Genomic DNA, 17,781 nt, shown 5'->3' with positions numbered 1-17,781 from the left:
TTAAATTTTAAAAAAAATCTTTTTAATTAAAAAGGTTAGGTCATAGGCTTAAAAAAAACTCACTAAGCCTAAATAGTAAGTCTATCTAAATTAAATATATTTTTACTTTCACTTATCAGTTATCTCACTTACTTGTAATAGCAAGCCACAAAAGTCACGTGGTCCATCAAGGACCTTTTTGTTGGAATATTGGTGGTCCACAAGAGTCACATAGTATGTAAGTTTAGAATCGGTCCAACACTTTCATTCCTACTTTCACATTCCTACACCATTAATACATTTCTACTTCTTCAGATTCCTTCTTTTGATAGTGGACCTATCTTGGACTCTTGGTCTATCACGTGACTCACACAAGTTTGCAGACCTTTTATGTATTTAGTTAGATCAGGCCTTGTATATAAGCTTTCAGGCTAGGGCAAGCCTTTATGCAGGTTAGACTTAGGTCTTAATAAATTATTTTTAATAGATAATAAGTCAGGCTTAAATTTAGTGATAGTTATATGGGTCAAACTTAGGCCCGCTAAAGCCTGACCTGACTTATTTTCATCCCTAGTTAAGATATAATTAACAAAGCTAGAATGATTATGAAGAAAAAGTTAATTCCCTTTTAAGAATACAAGTAAATCTTGTTTGTTAAGATTAAAATGTTTAATCTATATCTATCTATATAAAAGAATAGGCTATCGAAAATATACTTTTGCCCTCATTCCTTTATTCAACATGTGTCCTCCCATATTGGCAAAATGGGAATTTAAAAAAAAATTATAACAGCTTTCCGCGAACCCTTCTCAGTTCTGAATCTTTGCCGCCCTATAGCCGTCGCACACCACCCACTGCCATCACGCATCGTTGCTCACAGTCACACATGACCATTGTTAAATCGTTGGCAAATGTATCAATTTGTCACAAGTAGTAAAGTAAAACGAAAGCCCGAGTGAGTCCACATAGATTGGTGCAAACCCAATTTTCAAGTAATTGATAGAGCAGAAAAGATAAGGAATTGTAAGTGAGAAATTAAAGGGGAAAGTAAAAGACAAAAAGACAAGAAAAATAAACAATAATTTAAACGTGAATGATGTATTCAAAATGCAAATGTATTGGGACCTAGCATACCAAAACTACTTGTGATACAATGTTAATAATTGTTCTCTATCTAATGTTGTTAACTTGTTGGCAAGTGTACTAATTTGTCACAAGTAATAAAGTAAAATGAAAGTCCGAGTGTCAAATCTACAGGAACTTTCTTTGTACTTAGATTGGTGTAAACCCAATTTTTAAGCAACTAGAAGGGATAGAAGAGATAAGGAATTGTAAGTGGGAAATTGGAGGGCAAAAGTAAAAGATAAGAAAACAAGAAAAATAAACAATAACTTGAAAGTGAAGGATGAATTTAGAATGCAAATGTGTTGGGGCCTAGCATGCTAAAATTACTTGTGATGCAATGTTAATAATTTTTTTCTATCTAATGTTATCTCAGTTTCCACCCGCATCTACTATGATACTCTATGTTTGGTTATTGCATGAAGAACCTAATTTATCTATTTCCTCTCCCAAATTCCTTTGCAAAGATAAAATATTAAATCACATTAAGATTAAAGATGCATGAAATAAGCTAAATAAACATCACTCTATTCCTAACAATGATTTCATTTACCAGTTCCTTAGAAAATAACCATTTTCCAATGCATTATGCATGAGTATGGATGATCAGACCATAAAACTAGAATTGCATTAAATAGATAGTAAGGAAGAGTTACATTACAAGAAATTGGTCTGTCAGGCTCCCAACAATAGGAGTTCAGGCTTTCATTGTCATAAGAGACTTTACACTTTAGGGGTTGATGTGGATAGAATAAGATGGATGAATAAAGGAAGAGAAAGGAAAAATGACTATAGAAGGGGGGTTTCCTCGATGAGAGATACTTAGATTTAAGATGTATTCAATAGAGAGCTCTGAGACTTAGTGTCTTTCCCCTTTGCTTCCTATGACCTTGCACTAGGCGCACCCTTCCGGGCTTAGCGAGTATGGCAGTGTGATCATGCGCTGAGCGCGACAGCGTCTGGGCTTAGCGAGTATGGCGGCGATCACACGCTTAGCGCGTGATTCAAGCTAAGCCCACCTTTGGATTTCTTTGTGGGCATACTTCATGCTAAGCTTGATTTTGTCGCTAAGCGAGACAACGCGTTGGGTTTGTCTTGTGCGCTAAGCAAGCTATCCCAATCTTTAATTTTTTTCAAGGCTTTTTCTTCGAGTTTCTTCATCAATTTTTCCTCCAAAGCACATGTGATTTCCTTCTTTTGAATCCTATTGGTCAAAAATTAAAATGATATTAAAATCCTCATTATTTCATTTAAAACATTAGTAAAATAGAGAAATTTTAATCATTCTTAATCAAAATTGACTGTCAATCAAATCAAAATTTCGCAGTTATCAACCATGGAGGATGCTTATGTGGAAGGGGAGTTGTTGTTGTAGTGTTTGAGGTGGTGGGCCTGGGTTAATGAAGTTGGAGCGGCGAGTTTAAGGGAGTGGAATGGATATGAGGAATAGGGTTTAGTTTGTAAAGGGGAGAGAGTGAGAAAGATGGAAGTTCCTAAACTTTTGCTTTGTTTATGTAGTTCTCCTGTTATGTAATATTATTATTTTGTTCACTTTTGTCCATTTGCTGAGAATTGGTTTGGAGTGCTAGGGATTCAAAACATGTAATTGATATTGTAAGTGCACATAGTGCAGTTCTATTTGTTCATATTGTTGCGCATAAAACTAAATGTGTGAGTGCAGTTATATATATTTTAAAATTTTAACCACTGATCCAGTTTCTCGATCGAGTCGATTTTCTATAGACTGATAATAATACTTTATTTTAGTGTATTTTTTTATGAGTTTCTCTTTTCTCTTCTATTTTTTACTCATGTGTTTTTCTATTTAAAATATTTAACTTTATAACAATTTTAAGTAACAAATATCAATTTCTAAAAAATGGAATTATTTTGTAAATATTACTTTTCTCTTTAGATATAATTATTTATATTATTTATTTATATGAATTAAATATAAATTTTATAGTATTGAATTATTTAATTTGTATTTTAAATTTTTACTTAGATTAGAAAAAATGTGCACAAAACATGTATCATAAATCAACAATTTATATTTTTTTAATGTTTATGATAACCATCATTCCTACATTCATTAAAACTTTAATACACCCCAACTAACGTTTACCTTACCTATTAAAAAAATTCACAAATTTTGCTATCAAGACAAAAAAAATAGCGGAACGACCGTATATGTGCACATGATGTTATTTTGTGAAATCAACAATTAGATTGAGTGACACTACATTCGTTTCAGATTCTTACACTCCTAAACAAACATTTGCTACATTACTAAAGTGAAGAATTCAACTAAAATTTAACACCAACTATCATCAATGTTAGAAAGAAGTATTATTTTATTTTGTATCAAGATGATTTTTTCCTATATATCATAAATATAAAGACAAAATGATCCTAAAAAATTGTATGTATCCTTATACTTGTACATATAACAATTTTAAATACCAGATATCAATTTCTAAAAAAATGTATTATTTTGTAAATATTACTTTTCTCTTTAGATATAATTATTTATTTATATGAATTAATTATACATACATTTTATAGTATTGAATTATTTAATTTGTATTTTAAATTTTTACTTAGATTAGAAAAAATGTACACAAAACATGTATCATAAATCAATAATTTATATTTTTTTCATGCTTATATAACTATCATTCTTTCATCCATTAAAACTTTAATACACCCAATTAAGGTCTACCTTTCCTATTAAAAAAAATCACAAATTTTGCTAGCAAGACAAATAAAAATATAGCATAGTGATTTATGTGCATGCACGAGTTATTATTTTGTGAAACCAACAATTAGAATGGAGGGAAACACATTAGTTTTAGATTCATACACACCTAAACAAACATTGTCCTTTATCACAAAAGTGCAAAATTGAACTAAAGTTTAATAGAAACTATCAACAATGTCAAAAAAATATATAATGATAACTATATTTAAATTGCATTCAAATTATTGCCAACTAATATCTATTAATTTATCTCATATTCTAATTTTTCAAACATTCAAAAAAATATTTAATTTTTTAATCTAAGCATAATTTTAATAGTAAAAAAAAAAACAAAATCAAGCAAAACAAATCGTGCATGTGCACGGATAACCGACTAATTTTAAAATATATAAAGGTATGTTGGTTTCATTTAATTTTCAGATATCCTTTATTGAAAAGTATGTTGGTTTCATTTTTACATGTAAAAAGTAAAGTTGAAGTATATGGAAGCAGATCTTTTGTAAAATATGTACAAATCTTCTTTGCATATATGCTTCGTTGTGGATCTGTGGTCAGAATGTAAAGGAGGAAAAAAATCTTCTCAGATTTACTTTTTCTTTTCAACTTTTAAAAACCCCGTAATTACGTGCCACTATGTCTATCGTCCAATTAAAGTACTTATCATTTAAGAAATAAAAAGAAAAGTGGAGTGTAATGTGTTCAAATTCAACTAATAATACGCATATATTCTACAATGAGATCTAACGAATCACAAGGAGACGAGTAATAATTTAGCATCCTCAGTGGGTGGTTGAGACAAAGGAAACAACACAAGAGGATTTAGCACAGCAGAACAAGTAACAATAAGAAATTGTAAGTAAAAAGAATGACAAACTGTTTTATTCTTTCAATTATTAGATGTACAATGAAATGATCAAGGTCATCTACATACACGTGTGAACACCAAAACAATGAATCACCAAATAATCATCATCAACCCTCCCAAATCTCGAATGAACAAACACATCAACAACGTACAAAAACTAGGAGAAGAAGAAAACACATAAAACCCGAAGAAGAAGAAGAAGAAAAAAGAAACCGCTACTCAACATGACCAGAGGATGAAATAAATCAAATAGATCCCGTCCGTCCGTGTGCGGAAAAGAAAGATCAAGGGCGGAAATGCCACCACGTGGGACGAATCAAAGACAATTGTTCTCATGAAAGATCTTAAGCCACCAAGGCCATGGCTACGAAGGTTCCAGCGAGTGCAGAGGTAGCAATGAAGGCCTTGCTGACGGAGAATGCAGCGGAGGGCGGTGGAGGCTCGGCGCCACCGGAGGGTCCGGGTGAGGGTCCGGGTGGAGTGTTAGGAGAGGTGGGGCTTGGTGTCACTGTAGGAGAAGGTGAAGGAGGAGAGGCTGCAGGAGAGGAAGCAGGTGTAGGTGCAGCCGTTGGTGGTGCTGGTGCTGGTGTTGGTGTTGCTGCTGGTGGTGGAGTTGCTGCTGGTGGTGGGGTTGCTGGTGGTGGGGTTGCTGGTGGTGGGGTTGCTGGTGTGGTGGGTGCTGGTGCAGGTGCTGATCTGGGTGGTGGTGGTGATGGGGTTGTAGTGGGTGGTTGTGACGGTGCAGCACCTGGGGCTTGGGCTAAGCATGAGCTAGCCAAGAGCCCCAAGATCAGAAACAGTTGCACAGCACCAGAACCCATATCTAGAGAGAAAGTAGTAGTAGTAGTGCTTGGGTGTGTAAGAGAGAGATAAGAGAGTTTGAGCAGTGGAAAGATGATAAGAGAACAGAATATATAAAAAGAGGTAAAGTCTGAAGTGGGGGTAGGGGGCTTCAAAGGCGTTAAAGGACAGCGGCGATTAATGCATCAATAATGCTACAAGATTCCTTCAACTCCAATGTCTTAATTCAATTATACAATTCATCTAGAGAAACAAAATTATTGTATTAATGATATAAAAAAATTTATTGTATTCAATCATAATTTATTAATTTTTAAAATAATTTAAATAATAATTTATGCTATGTTACAATATTATAATATTATTAATATATAATTATTAAACTCATTTATCTAATTCATTATTTATGTTGTAACTGTACTATCTTGCTGGCCATTGGCCACTTTTACATTATATCGTGGACTAAGTCATGGGTGTGATGCGAGTAATAATAATGGGTCAACACTTAACACTCGATTGCTTCTTTTTTTTTTTCTTTATTTGAATATTTTTTTGGGACAGGTTAGCTGGTAGGACAATTTTTTTTGCTATGTTTGTGTAATTGTGGCAAATATTAGCTGGCAGATGTGGATGCTGTGGCCAAATTGAGGATTTTACATTGTGCACTATGATTTTTTATTTTTTTTTGTGAATGTGTGTACTTGGTTTGCCTTTTTGTCCATTGTAGTTGTGAAATATTACCTGAACACCCCGTTTGGATCAGGACACGTGTCGGTTCAGAGGGTCAGTGAGCGGTCGCTGTCTTCCGCCACCCCTCTGTACGGCGTTTTTCCAGCCATTTTTTCTAATCTTACTACACTTCCTTCCGTGTTAAGCTTTTTTACTCTAACGCTCTATTTATTTAAGAATTAAAGAAAAGAAAAACAAAATTGAATTTTAAATGGAAGACAAAGGAAAAAAGAAAAATTCTTATTTTTATTTTTCAAACTAAAACAGTATATCATTATTCGTACTTTTTCTTTCTTTCAAAAGACCATAACTTTTCAACAACTCATAAAGTCATCCTACGATTTTACTAGGGTGCCCTCGTGTTCTAACCTTTGATCAAAAGCACACACGTGTGTTCTTTTTAGTCCGTTGATGGGTTCAGTCTTGTAGTCGTAAATAAGGTCAAAACGCGGGGTACTTCGCCCGCGTTGAGGCCACTCGTGTCTTATCTTTTGCCCGATAACAACTTTTTTGTTAATTATTATCTATAAAGAATTTCAGAATCTTAAAAAAATCAAACTAAATGCTAATTATTCTTAAGTGAACTGCCTAACCCTTTTCCATTAGATCCTTTCTCTATTTCTAATGGTAACATAATTTTATTCGGTAAATTTGCATTTTCTGTTTGAAAAACTGGATACATTACCCTTTCATTATTGATATACTTTAGACACATATTTATAATGGTGTAGAAAGAGACAAAGAATGATTTAAACTAGTCGTACCAACAATGATTAATTGAAGTAGTTGTAGTTTGTACCAACAATCGAAATACTTATTTAGAATGACAGACACAGAAAAAGAAAAATTAAACTGGGTGTTGCAAATGGAAAACAACTAACATGTTACATGTTCAGCATTCAACTCCAAATAATATAATGTATACGATAATATTTGTAAAGAAAATAGTGTATGATGCATGTTTTGTTGTCGTGGTGGTGGTATTGTTGAGCACATGATGATAGAGGACTAGAGTGAGATGGAGTTGGAGGAGGAATGTGCAGCTGGAACTAGAGTGAGCCTGCTACATAACAATACATGTGGCATGAAAGGAATAAGAGGACCATGTGACAAAATGGGGAAATCCAATGTATCCCGTTGTCATTTTTCAGACTATGAGGGGCAAAGTCTTCACTAGGGTTTGTGTATGTATTTTTAATGATGAACTAGGAGCTGGCAAAAGCTGGCAATTATCAAGTTCTTAATAATACCAGTTATTTTGGACTTTTGCAATTCTTTTTGTTTGTCCGATTTTGCTTGTAAAATATGTGGAAAACAAAGCGGAAAAGGAGGTTTCTCGATCGCAATTCGCATGCCCAGAAATGAGTAGAATTATCATGGTTTCATCTCATTTAAAATATATTCCTCATTTGAAAGGACTTGAAAGCTAGTTTATTTATTAATAAAATGCCTGCATTTCTATTTCGTGGTGGAACTATCTACTACAATTTATGAGAAGTGGAAATGTGGAATGTTCGATCGCGCTGAATCAACGTAAGGACAACTAAAAGAAGAAGAAAACAAAAAATATACATATCATAGGTTTTTATTTTCCTGAAATGCATTGTACTACATTCTTTTTCAATTCTTTTTACTCTCTGCATTGTACTACGCTTTTATATATATGGATCATAATACTTAATTGTATGACTTTTTCCAACGCATACAAGTATATAATTGGATAAAAATGTCTTTTACAACTCCACAGTTTTTCTTTAATTTTAGAGAGTAATATATAAGATAAAAAATAAATGAGAAATGAATTAATTATATTTACTTATAAATACGGTTTTAATTAAAATCGAGTTTAAATTATATTACTAATATTTGGATAAAAAAATTCAACTCGAAAAAGTATTCAATTTCAATTTTCATAGCAGTACTATAACTAAAAGAAAAATAATATTCTTTTCCATTACGTTATATTTAGATAGATAAAAAGTAGAACATAAATAAATAGAAGAAAATAGAAAATATGTACAAAATGAAGTAGATTTTTAAGTTATTTAGTTTGAGAGGAAAACAAAAAGATCGAAGTTGCTGAGCTTTGTTTTCTTTTTTCTCCCGTGATACTGTTTTTTTATATAAAGGAAATGTACATTTTGTTTGTTATGAAAAGATATTTTCATTGTGAAGGAAACGATAACGTTATTTCTTCGAGTGACAAAAATGCTTTTAAGTCAATATCATGAGGAATTATACGATAATTGGGTAATATAACTAGATGGTATATTTGTTTGCGACATGTGTCTTACAATCTTACTCGTAGCGCTAAAAATATTATCCATTTCCACTATTGTACGTTCATTATTGTTTATTTATTTATGTGGTAAATTAAAATGTTAAATTATAAATTGCGATCGATCGTAACAATAATAACAAAAATATTTTTTATCAATCGAGGTGGGTTATTTGTATCACCCAACATTATTAAGTTAAAAATTATATTCTCCGAAATATTAAATATTATAAGACCCTTTCTTCACAATTTTTTTCAATATCCTTTTGTTCCCCTGCATCCCTTCTTTTTTTTTTATACTAAAAACATATAATTTATTCTTTAATTTCACTAATATTTCCGATGTCATCTTTATAAGTGTTCAAACTGCCTTTATGAAATTTATGTTATCTTTTTTCTTTATAATAGATGTCAAGGCAATTTTGTTTTACACAATTGTGACTGCCATCTAAACTTATATTGCATTATTTATATTCCAATCATGAAAGATCAATTGTGATTTTGTCTCTTGGAGAGATAGGTTTGAAAACTGATTGTGTTAGATCCATAAAAAAATATGTTATTTCTATTTCTCTCACGTGCATGGAGATTAATTATATCAAACTAAGGGGATAATTATCTCCACCATCATAGTGATCAATTGTGATTTTGTCATCCTTCCCTTGATTTAAATACTCCACTCTTGTCTATCGATTATATAAAAAAAAAACATATTTTTCACTTATTAAAAAAAATTAGTTAAGTTCATTAAATTATGTTATTTATAATTAAAAAATTAACACTTTCCTTAAATTATTTTTTATTGGAACTTGATATTAAGCATAAAAAATTCTTTCGTCTAATTAAATAAAAGAAATCAAAAAGAAATTACTAATTAAGTTGTACATAGACTAAATTTAATGCCCAATATTTGACAAATATTCAATCCATTGAATTGGTCTAAATTCAGGAGGATACACAACTCTTTAACATTGAGCATAAAAGGTAAACAAGACTAAAGTGACAATAAGCTTCCATATGCATGTGTTAAATTGTTGGTCCTCGCTTGGGTGAGTACAACTTACAAAGTGAATTATTTATTTTATCATATAATATTTTTCTAAAATAAATGTTTCCTAAGAGAGGTTTTTTCAATTTATTTATTTTAATTTTGTTCTTTCTATGATTCATAAATCCTTTTTAGATTTTAGAGAATTAATTAACAAAGAAAAGTATAACCTTTAACAAAAATGCTTTGTTTAATTGGATAGATTACGAGAAGAATGATTGGGGAAAGATAAAAAGCATATGTGCTGAAACAAAAAATATTAGCAACACATTTTATAATACATTCTTTTAAATATATTTTCTACTATTAATTAAAATTTATTAAAAATAAGAAAAATGTACATCTCAATTCTTATTTAACAAGTCTTCCTTATGATTTTATAATTTTTAATAAATTTTAATTTATAATAAAAAGTATTATACTAGTACTTTATTTTATAAAAATATTTCTACTCATTTGGTTTGTTCAATAAAGTGAAAGGAAGGAAATCAATAGGGAGACCCATGTTAATATTCTATCTACCCAAAAGTGGGGATAAAGGTGAAAAAGTAGTATTTTTTTGCTAAAAGACCAAATGTAATTGTTCTTATTTTTTTCATAATTTATTCCTAAAGATATTTATGTCATTTAAAACATGTTTTATTTTATTTTCTTACAATCTATACACAAACGAATAAAGTAAAATAAAAGTTTTAACTTTCTTTCTTTTTCAATTTTTCTTTTAAGTTAACAACTTAAAAAATTATGATTCTACTTTTTCTCCCCAAACGGCCTTTTTTTTTTCTTTTCATTTCACTTTCAATCCTTTTACTGTTCTCATAAACTAAACACACTTAAAAACAAAAGTAAACATAAAGGCATTCGCCTCAGTCCACAAGAAATGGAAAGGCAGTAGTTTGAAGTTTTCCTATTAGGTCATCAAAGCCGTGGAAAAAAATATGCTAATCGACACATTTCCCGATTAATCGTCTTTCGTACTTTCGTAGTATTTTTTTTTTTATCAGTGTACTTTCGGAGCATTATGTTTCTAAGAAAGCACACAAAAATATTTATAATAAAAGTTACTAACTTTTATATAAATTATATTTTTTTTCGCACTCAAATTCGTATATCTTTCTATATTTCTCGTAACCTAAAAGGTATTAAATGATCATTATTCTTATTTATATAAGATATATTGTGAATTTTGTTTCTGTTTTATTTTTCTCGTAGATTAATAAATGTAGTAAGATTTATTATAACACAGAAAGTGCAAGTGGATGACCAAGAACCTCGAATTCGAATACCTAGTTACCAACCAGTATATTTTAAGCTACCTCAATCATAATATATACGTGTCTAAACAATAGTAGAAGTAGCATATTATAAACTTACCTTTCCCACCGTAAATTTGGACGTTAATAATATAATGGCAAACGCCGTTCAACAAACGACGTTGTGTATTATTACTACTACTAATTTCTGATTCGTAGGAATTAAGCCAATTGAAACAGTTTCTTGTTTGCATTGGAACACGAACTTCAGATTCCTCTGCATTACATCAGAGGACGAATGGGTTCCTTCCAAAGCATCATCATTTAATGGGCATGGTCAAGGAGACCCTCGTGTCACGCTAGACCAAGAAAATGCAGACACACATCTAGCTAGTAAAAGTGACCCTATGATATCCGTTATTTATCTGGTAGTAATAAAGCACAAAAGAAACTGACAGCTAGTAGTCAGAATGAATAATACTTCAAAAGAAGGATTGGAATTGCCGTGACTGAACAAAATTCTAGGCCACTGCAATTCCAACCTTTGAACCTAATATTTTAGATTGAATTAGGTTACATAGTTACCCAATGTCAATTGTTTAGCTTCATTCATTTTATAGTAGAAGGGAAAAGTGACAACAGATTTCACCATTCGGATATAGGGGTGGTTTGGTTGTGGCTAAATTGAGAGGGGAAGAATAGAATAGCAAAGAAATGAGTGGATGTTACGATGTGTGCGCAGTTAATTTGATTGCACCTAAATGGGAAGAAGTGCAGAGAAATACTAATACTATTTATTTCATCTTCAAAATGAGCATATTTGAGCGGAAATTGCTATTTCTATTGGCTGCATTGCTTTTAGTTGTTACTTGCTAGTTGCCACAGACGTGATATTTTTTTAAAAAAAAATTGAATGTTTTATAATAATAATAATAATAATAATAATAATAATAATAATAATAATAATAATAATAATAATAATAATAATAATCAATAATAATCAATAATAATAACATATCTTTATTTAATATCAATTTCTGTTTTTCTTTTCTTTTCTTATCTACTAACTAACATATCTTTGTTGCATGTATCACATTGTTCTCAAACCCTTCGGCATCATCGAATTTACGGCAAAAACACCAAAAGGGGGCACTTTTACAAATTATTTATCAAAAAGGGGCTCTTTTGCAATTATTTCCGGGGGGGTCTATTTTTTTATTGCAAAGCGCCCCCCACCCAGGCGCCTCCACTGTGCACGTGACACGTGGCAGAGGGAGGTAGCGCCCCTGACGCAGGCGCCTTTGGTAGTGCCCAGGGGTCAGGCACTACTGGTGGCACCCCTACTGCAGACGCTACGGCTAGCGCAGGGCAACCAGGCGCCTGCCCCCCCCCCCCCCCTCAGCCTCTTCTTCTCACACCCCCCAGTCTCTTCCCACACCCCCCCACCCCAAAATTTTATATTGTTTATCAAAAATTTAAATTTTGTTTCATCTTTCTTATTAGTATTATTTATTATTTTTTTATATTCCCACACCCCCACCCCAAAATTTCAATAAGATTATTTTTTATACACTCTAAATTGTATATTTTTTAATTTGTTTATCAAAAATTTAAATTTTTTTCATTTTTATTATTAGTATTATTTGTTATTTTTTTATGTTTTATTATTCTCTCTTTTTGAAGTATATATAAGTACATTTTCAATAAAATACATTTTTACCTAAAATACATTTTGAAATCCTAAAATGTTTTAAAATGCTTTTTGATTGGGTCAATTATTTTTTGATTTGACCATTAAATTACGTTAGAGATCACTTTTGATTTATGTGTCATTAATATTATGGTTATTTATTTTTATTTATTTTAAAAGCATTGCACAATAAGATTGAAACGACAAATAAATAAAAATAAATAAAAATTATCTCTAACGTAATTTAATGGCCAAATAAAAAAAGAATTGACCAAATCAAAAAGCATTTTAAAACATTTTAGGATTTCAAAATGTATTTTAGGTGAAAATGTATTTTATTGAAAATGTACTTATATATACTTCAAAAGAGAGAATAATAAAACATAAAAAAATAACAAATAATACTAATAATAAAAATGAAAAAAATTTAAATTTTTGATAAACAAATTAAAAAATATACAATTTAGAGTGTATAAAAAATAATCTTATTGAAATTTTGGGGTGGGGGGTGTGGGAATATAAAAAAATAACAAATAATACTAATAAGAAAGATGAAACAAAATTTAAATTTTTGATAAACAATATAAAAAATATAAAATTTTGGGGTGGGGGGGTGTGGGAAGAGACTGGGGGGTGTGAGAAGAAGAGGCTGAGGGGGGGCAGGCGCCTGGCTGCCCTGCGCTAGCCGTAGCGCCTGCAGCAGGGGCGCCACCAGTAGTGCCTGACCCCTGGGCACTACCAAAGGCGCCTGCGTCAGGGGCGCTACCTCCCTGTGCCATGTGTCACGTGCACAGTAGAAGCGCCTGGGTGGGGGGCGCTTTGCAATAAAAAAACAGACCCCTCCTGGAAATAATTGCAAAAGAGCCCCTTTTTGGTAAATAATTTGTAAAAGTGCCCCCTTTTGGTGTTTTTGCCTCGAATTTACCCCTAACATCTAGGTCTGTCACTTCTACTTCTGCGACACCATTGTCGAGTAACACTTTCTGAAATTTGGTTTTGCAAAGGGATAATTTTGAGAATAAAATAAAATAAAATTATATATGAGAGGTGTATTTAGCAAATATATAAGTGGATTTAGCAATTTCCAAAGCCCAAAAGCCATTAACTTTACTGATTTTACAAACTAAAATAATTATTAGTGAAATAGGAAGTTTCCAAAAAGATAACATACAATGTTTTAAATTGGATAACTAAAACTTAAAAATCGTGTAACTAAAACATAAAAATTGGTTAAAAAAAAGTTTATTTGAGGCAAAAAAATCCATTAGTTATGGATAAAATAATTTTTTGTTTTAATTTAATCTCCCATTATGTACACTTCTTTTCTTTAAAGCTTCTCATAAACACACAACCACTATTTTTCTCTCACCCGCTTCTTCTCTTCTGCTGCCTCACACTCACTCCACTTCTCCTTCATCTTTTATTTTTCTTGCACCATTAGTAACACGTCAAAGTTAACTACTACAAAGTGCTAACGTAGTGGGGCTTCTAGACAACCACATGAAACATTTAGTAGAGGATCCTCTCTCTCTCTCTCTCTCTCATGTTCATCCAGGATAGAAAAAAGATAGTTTCAAAATCTTTTTCTAATACTCTATGTTAATTATTTAACTATTATGTTGATTCTAACATCTTCTTAATGATTTATTTTGGATGATGATAATATTTTATGATGCTTGATATTTATTTTGAGTAGCTAGTTCTCTTTTAAAGTGAGAGGAGTGCACTTTAGAGCATTGTTACCCGAACATATATATTAGAGTAATGCATGCAATATTATATATATAAAAACTTAAAAATTCTCAAAATAATCTAAATAAAAATTTCATGAAGTCTTAAAAATAAAATATTTGTATTTCTTAATTTCTCTCCTTATTAAATTATTTTCACTTTTATCTAATATCAAATTCCAAAATAATCATTCATAAAATAATTTTAAACAAATAAATCATAGTCTTATAAAATAAATAAAGACTCTTCTCAACACTAATATTTAAAAGAAATTTTAAATATTTTCAAGTAAAAAGATATCATGAATAATAGAGCATTAATTATAAAAATATTAATGTAAGTGATTAGCTTCCACTTGCTTAGTGATAATATAGAAAGTTTATTGAATATTTTTAAAAAAATTTATACCTTCCAAGAATTATATTTTAAGTATAAAGCAAATAAGTTTTTTTTTAATGAGTTAGATCACTAAATTATAATCGATGAATCTAAACTTAAACAATGAGGATCAAAAGATACAATTAAGTAGGATTATAATTTTAGAAAATTGAATATGACTTTATAGCTCATTAGATATGAATTATTATTATTATTATTAAATATAATTTTAGTCTTCCATTTTGCTAATTAATTTTGCTATAATTTTCAATTTTACATATATTTTAATCTTTTTCTTTTATTTTAGTCCAATTAAACTTTAAACCTAACATATTCATTTAAAATATCATTAATAAATGATTTAATTAACTAAAATCTAAGAAATAAAAGAAATAAACATAGACAAAAGAAATAAATAATTTATGAAGCAGGACAGAATCCTCTCTAATGTTATATGCTTGTGTATACGTACTTAGTTATATATGCAGTTGATGGTTTAATTTTATGAAAATTACATATTAATTCATGAGTTCTTCGTCAGGTCGTTTGCAAAAAGATTTCAACATCCGAATATAGTCTCTATTTATGATTATATCTTTCTGTGGGATGAGGATCTAGGGGTGGAACATTTTTCACCTTCAAGGTATGAAGGGATGCTTCTTTGTTTTTCTGCTATTCTTATTATTTTGGTATTTGTGTGCAGTCTGCCATGGATGTGAATGATTATCATTTTATAGGCTAATAGGAACCTACAGTAATGGTGTAAATGTTATGAAAAAAGAATCCAATTTTATTTGATTACAAGTTATATATTAGTTTTTTTCCCTTTTAAAATTTGATAGCTGAATGAAATCTGACTCTGAATTTTCTACAACACATTATAAGATGTATATTATCCTTATTAGGTTTGCTAAGCTTACATTTGGTTGCTAACAAATCTTGGCTTGTCTAGGGTGGTATCTTACAAAAGAGGTTGGTTTTTTATTCTTAAACATGTTCTAATTTTAAGGCTAGTCAGTAGCCTCTCTACATGCTTTTATCTCATCAAATAAATAAAAAAAGGAATCAATATTGGCTTCCTTGTGCAGATATATTGAAATTATAAAGCAAGAAGGTTTGGAAATATCTCAACCAGCTCTTGACCCACATTCAACAAAGATACATCATAGTATTACAGTAAGTAAGAGCTAGAACCAAGAAATTTCGTAGGTGATTTTTTTTGTTAGACTATCCATATGAACTTGCTAAACAATGCTTTTTGTACTTACATTTGGTGTTTCATTGAAGCAGAAGAGTCTATGAACGCAAAGGCAGTGCAAGGTGTTCAGATTCAAGTGCACTGGATAACTGTTACTTTCTTTGAACTTGGTAGAGTTGTGTAATATTTTAAGATGTTTGTGTTGGATCTTGTTGATGCTTTTTTTATCATCCCTCCATGTACCATCAAGATGATTTTGTTATGGTTTAGTTGACTACTTTGTAATATACTATGTTTTCCTTCTCTCTACTTCTGAAAGCACAATAACAAGTACGATGAGACAAATTCTTTTTGGTGATTTATGATAAAGCTTGGCATGCATGTTGTGTTGTGAATGACACAAAAACTTCAATACAACTTATGTAGGTTTGTGGAAGGTATGGCTCCGGTTTTCTCTCGATTTGCCTGGTACTGTACTTGGCATCTTATACAGGTAATATTATTGGCATGATACATATTAATATTAAATCTAAGATCTAGGGGTGTGCAAAAATCCGAAAAAATCAAATCGATTTTAAATTGGTTTAAATAGTTTAGTTTTTAAACCAAATTTGAGAACTAATTTTTAAAATCAATTTATAACTGAATTGATTCTAAAAGATCAATTTGAAAACAAATTGATTTTGAAAAATTAGTTTGAAACTAAATTGGTTTTGAAATAGTTTTAAGAACTAAATTGATATCAAATTGGTTTTTAAAACCGAACTTATTTCAATTTTAGAAAATAAATTCAGTTATCAAGTGAACCCAACTGATTTTAAAATTAGTTTAGTTCAAACCGATTTAAAAAAACAATTTCAGTTTTATTTAATCAAATCGATTAGGTTCAAAAATCAATTCAGTTTGGTACAGTTTGGAAACAGTTCAGTTCAAACCAGTTTATAGACACATTCCTATTGAGATTGAACCAAAGACATGTTGCAAACTCCTTTCAAACTCGTCATAACTTTTGTTTCTTCTAATCTTGTAATTGTACTACTGTGAAACACACCATGGACAACTTTTATTTTTTGTCCAAAAATTTATTATTGTTGTTTTTAGTTGTATTATTTTTTTTTTTTGAAAGTTAGCAAAATGTTTGCCAAAAGGTGTTCTGAAATGAGGTTTGCTGAAAAGAAAACTTGTTCTCATTTACTTGCATTTTATTTTGGTGGGCTTCCTGATGAAGTTTAACCTTGTTTGTTATGAAATTTTTAGAATTCAATTTTTCATTTTTGTTATAGATAACTAATGGATGAAAATAATCAACTATGTTGGTGCTCAATTGTATTTTCTCCAAAATGACCTTGTCCAAGGATGGGGATTGGATATGAAACTAGGATATTGTGCACAGGTGAGAAATATGCATTTTCTAGACACTTTTGGAGGTTGTAGTTGTAAATTATTTTATTTCTTCGTAGAATATTCTTTGAACACGTGTTGATCTATTCAATTTATATTTAATCAATCAAACAGTTGTATACTAGGTTGCTCTGCCTTTACTTTTTTAGCTACCATTTATGCATGGCAAGTATATCATTAGTGAGATGAATGTCATTTTTCCAGGGACATCGAACTAAAAAAGTGGGAGTTGTTGATAGCGAATATGTTTTTCATAAGGGAATACAAACTCTGGGTGGAAGTGATCACAGAATGACAAAGGTATATGCCTCCTCCTTTCCTAATTGTTGAAGTCATTTGTTTCAGCTAGCTTTCATAATTTGTACTATGTCACTGCTCCAACATGGTATTTTTCAATATTCAGTAGTTGTAACTTGAATCAAATTCCTTGTGACACTAAACTTAAGAACAAACATGGTTTCTTACATATCATTCTGTTATCTACAGAAAAGTGTTACTTTCTCCCTATATTCATTTGTCTGGACAAATTTGTTGGTTTGAATTATAG

General features: G+C 30.7%; 1 protein-coding gene and 1 pseudogene across 1 annotated transcript; both read left to right on the top strand.

The window, feature by feature from the left end:
* Positions 1–4,707: 4,707 nt before the first annotated feature.
* LOC114409485 (glycine-rich cell wall structural protein-like) lies at positions 4,708–5,606 on the top strand. Its single transcript, XM_028372968.1, has one exon. The coding sequence runs from the start codon at positions 5,088–5,090 to the stop codon at positions 5,598–5,600; it is 513 nt and encodes a 170-aa protein (XP_028228769.1). The 5' UTR covers positions 4,708–5,087; the 3' UTR covers positions 5,601–5,606.
* A 391-nt stretch (positions 5,607–5,997) lies between these two features.
* LOC114406365 lies at positions 5,998–17,564 on the top strand (annotated as a pseudogene).
* The last annotated feature ends 217 nt before the right edge of the window (positions 17,565–17,781 follow it).

The sequence above is a fragment of the Glycine soja genome, chromosome 1 (genome assembly GCF_004193775.1).
Source record: "Glycine soja cultivar W05 chromosome 1, ASM419377v2, whole genome shotgun sequence".
Lineage (NCBI taxonomy): Eukaryota > Viridiplantae > Streptophyta > Magnoliopsida > Fabales > Fabaceae > Glycine > Glycine soja.
This window is presented reverse-complemented; position numbering and strand designations above follow the sequence as displayed.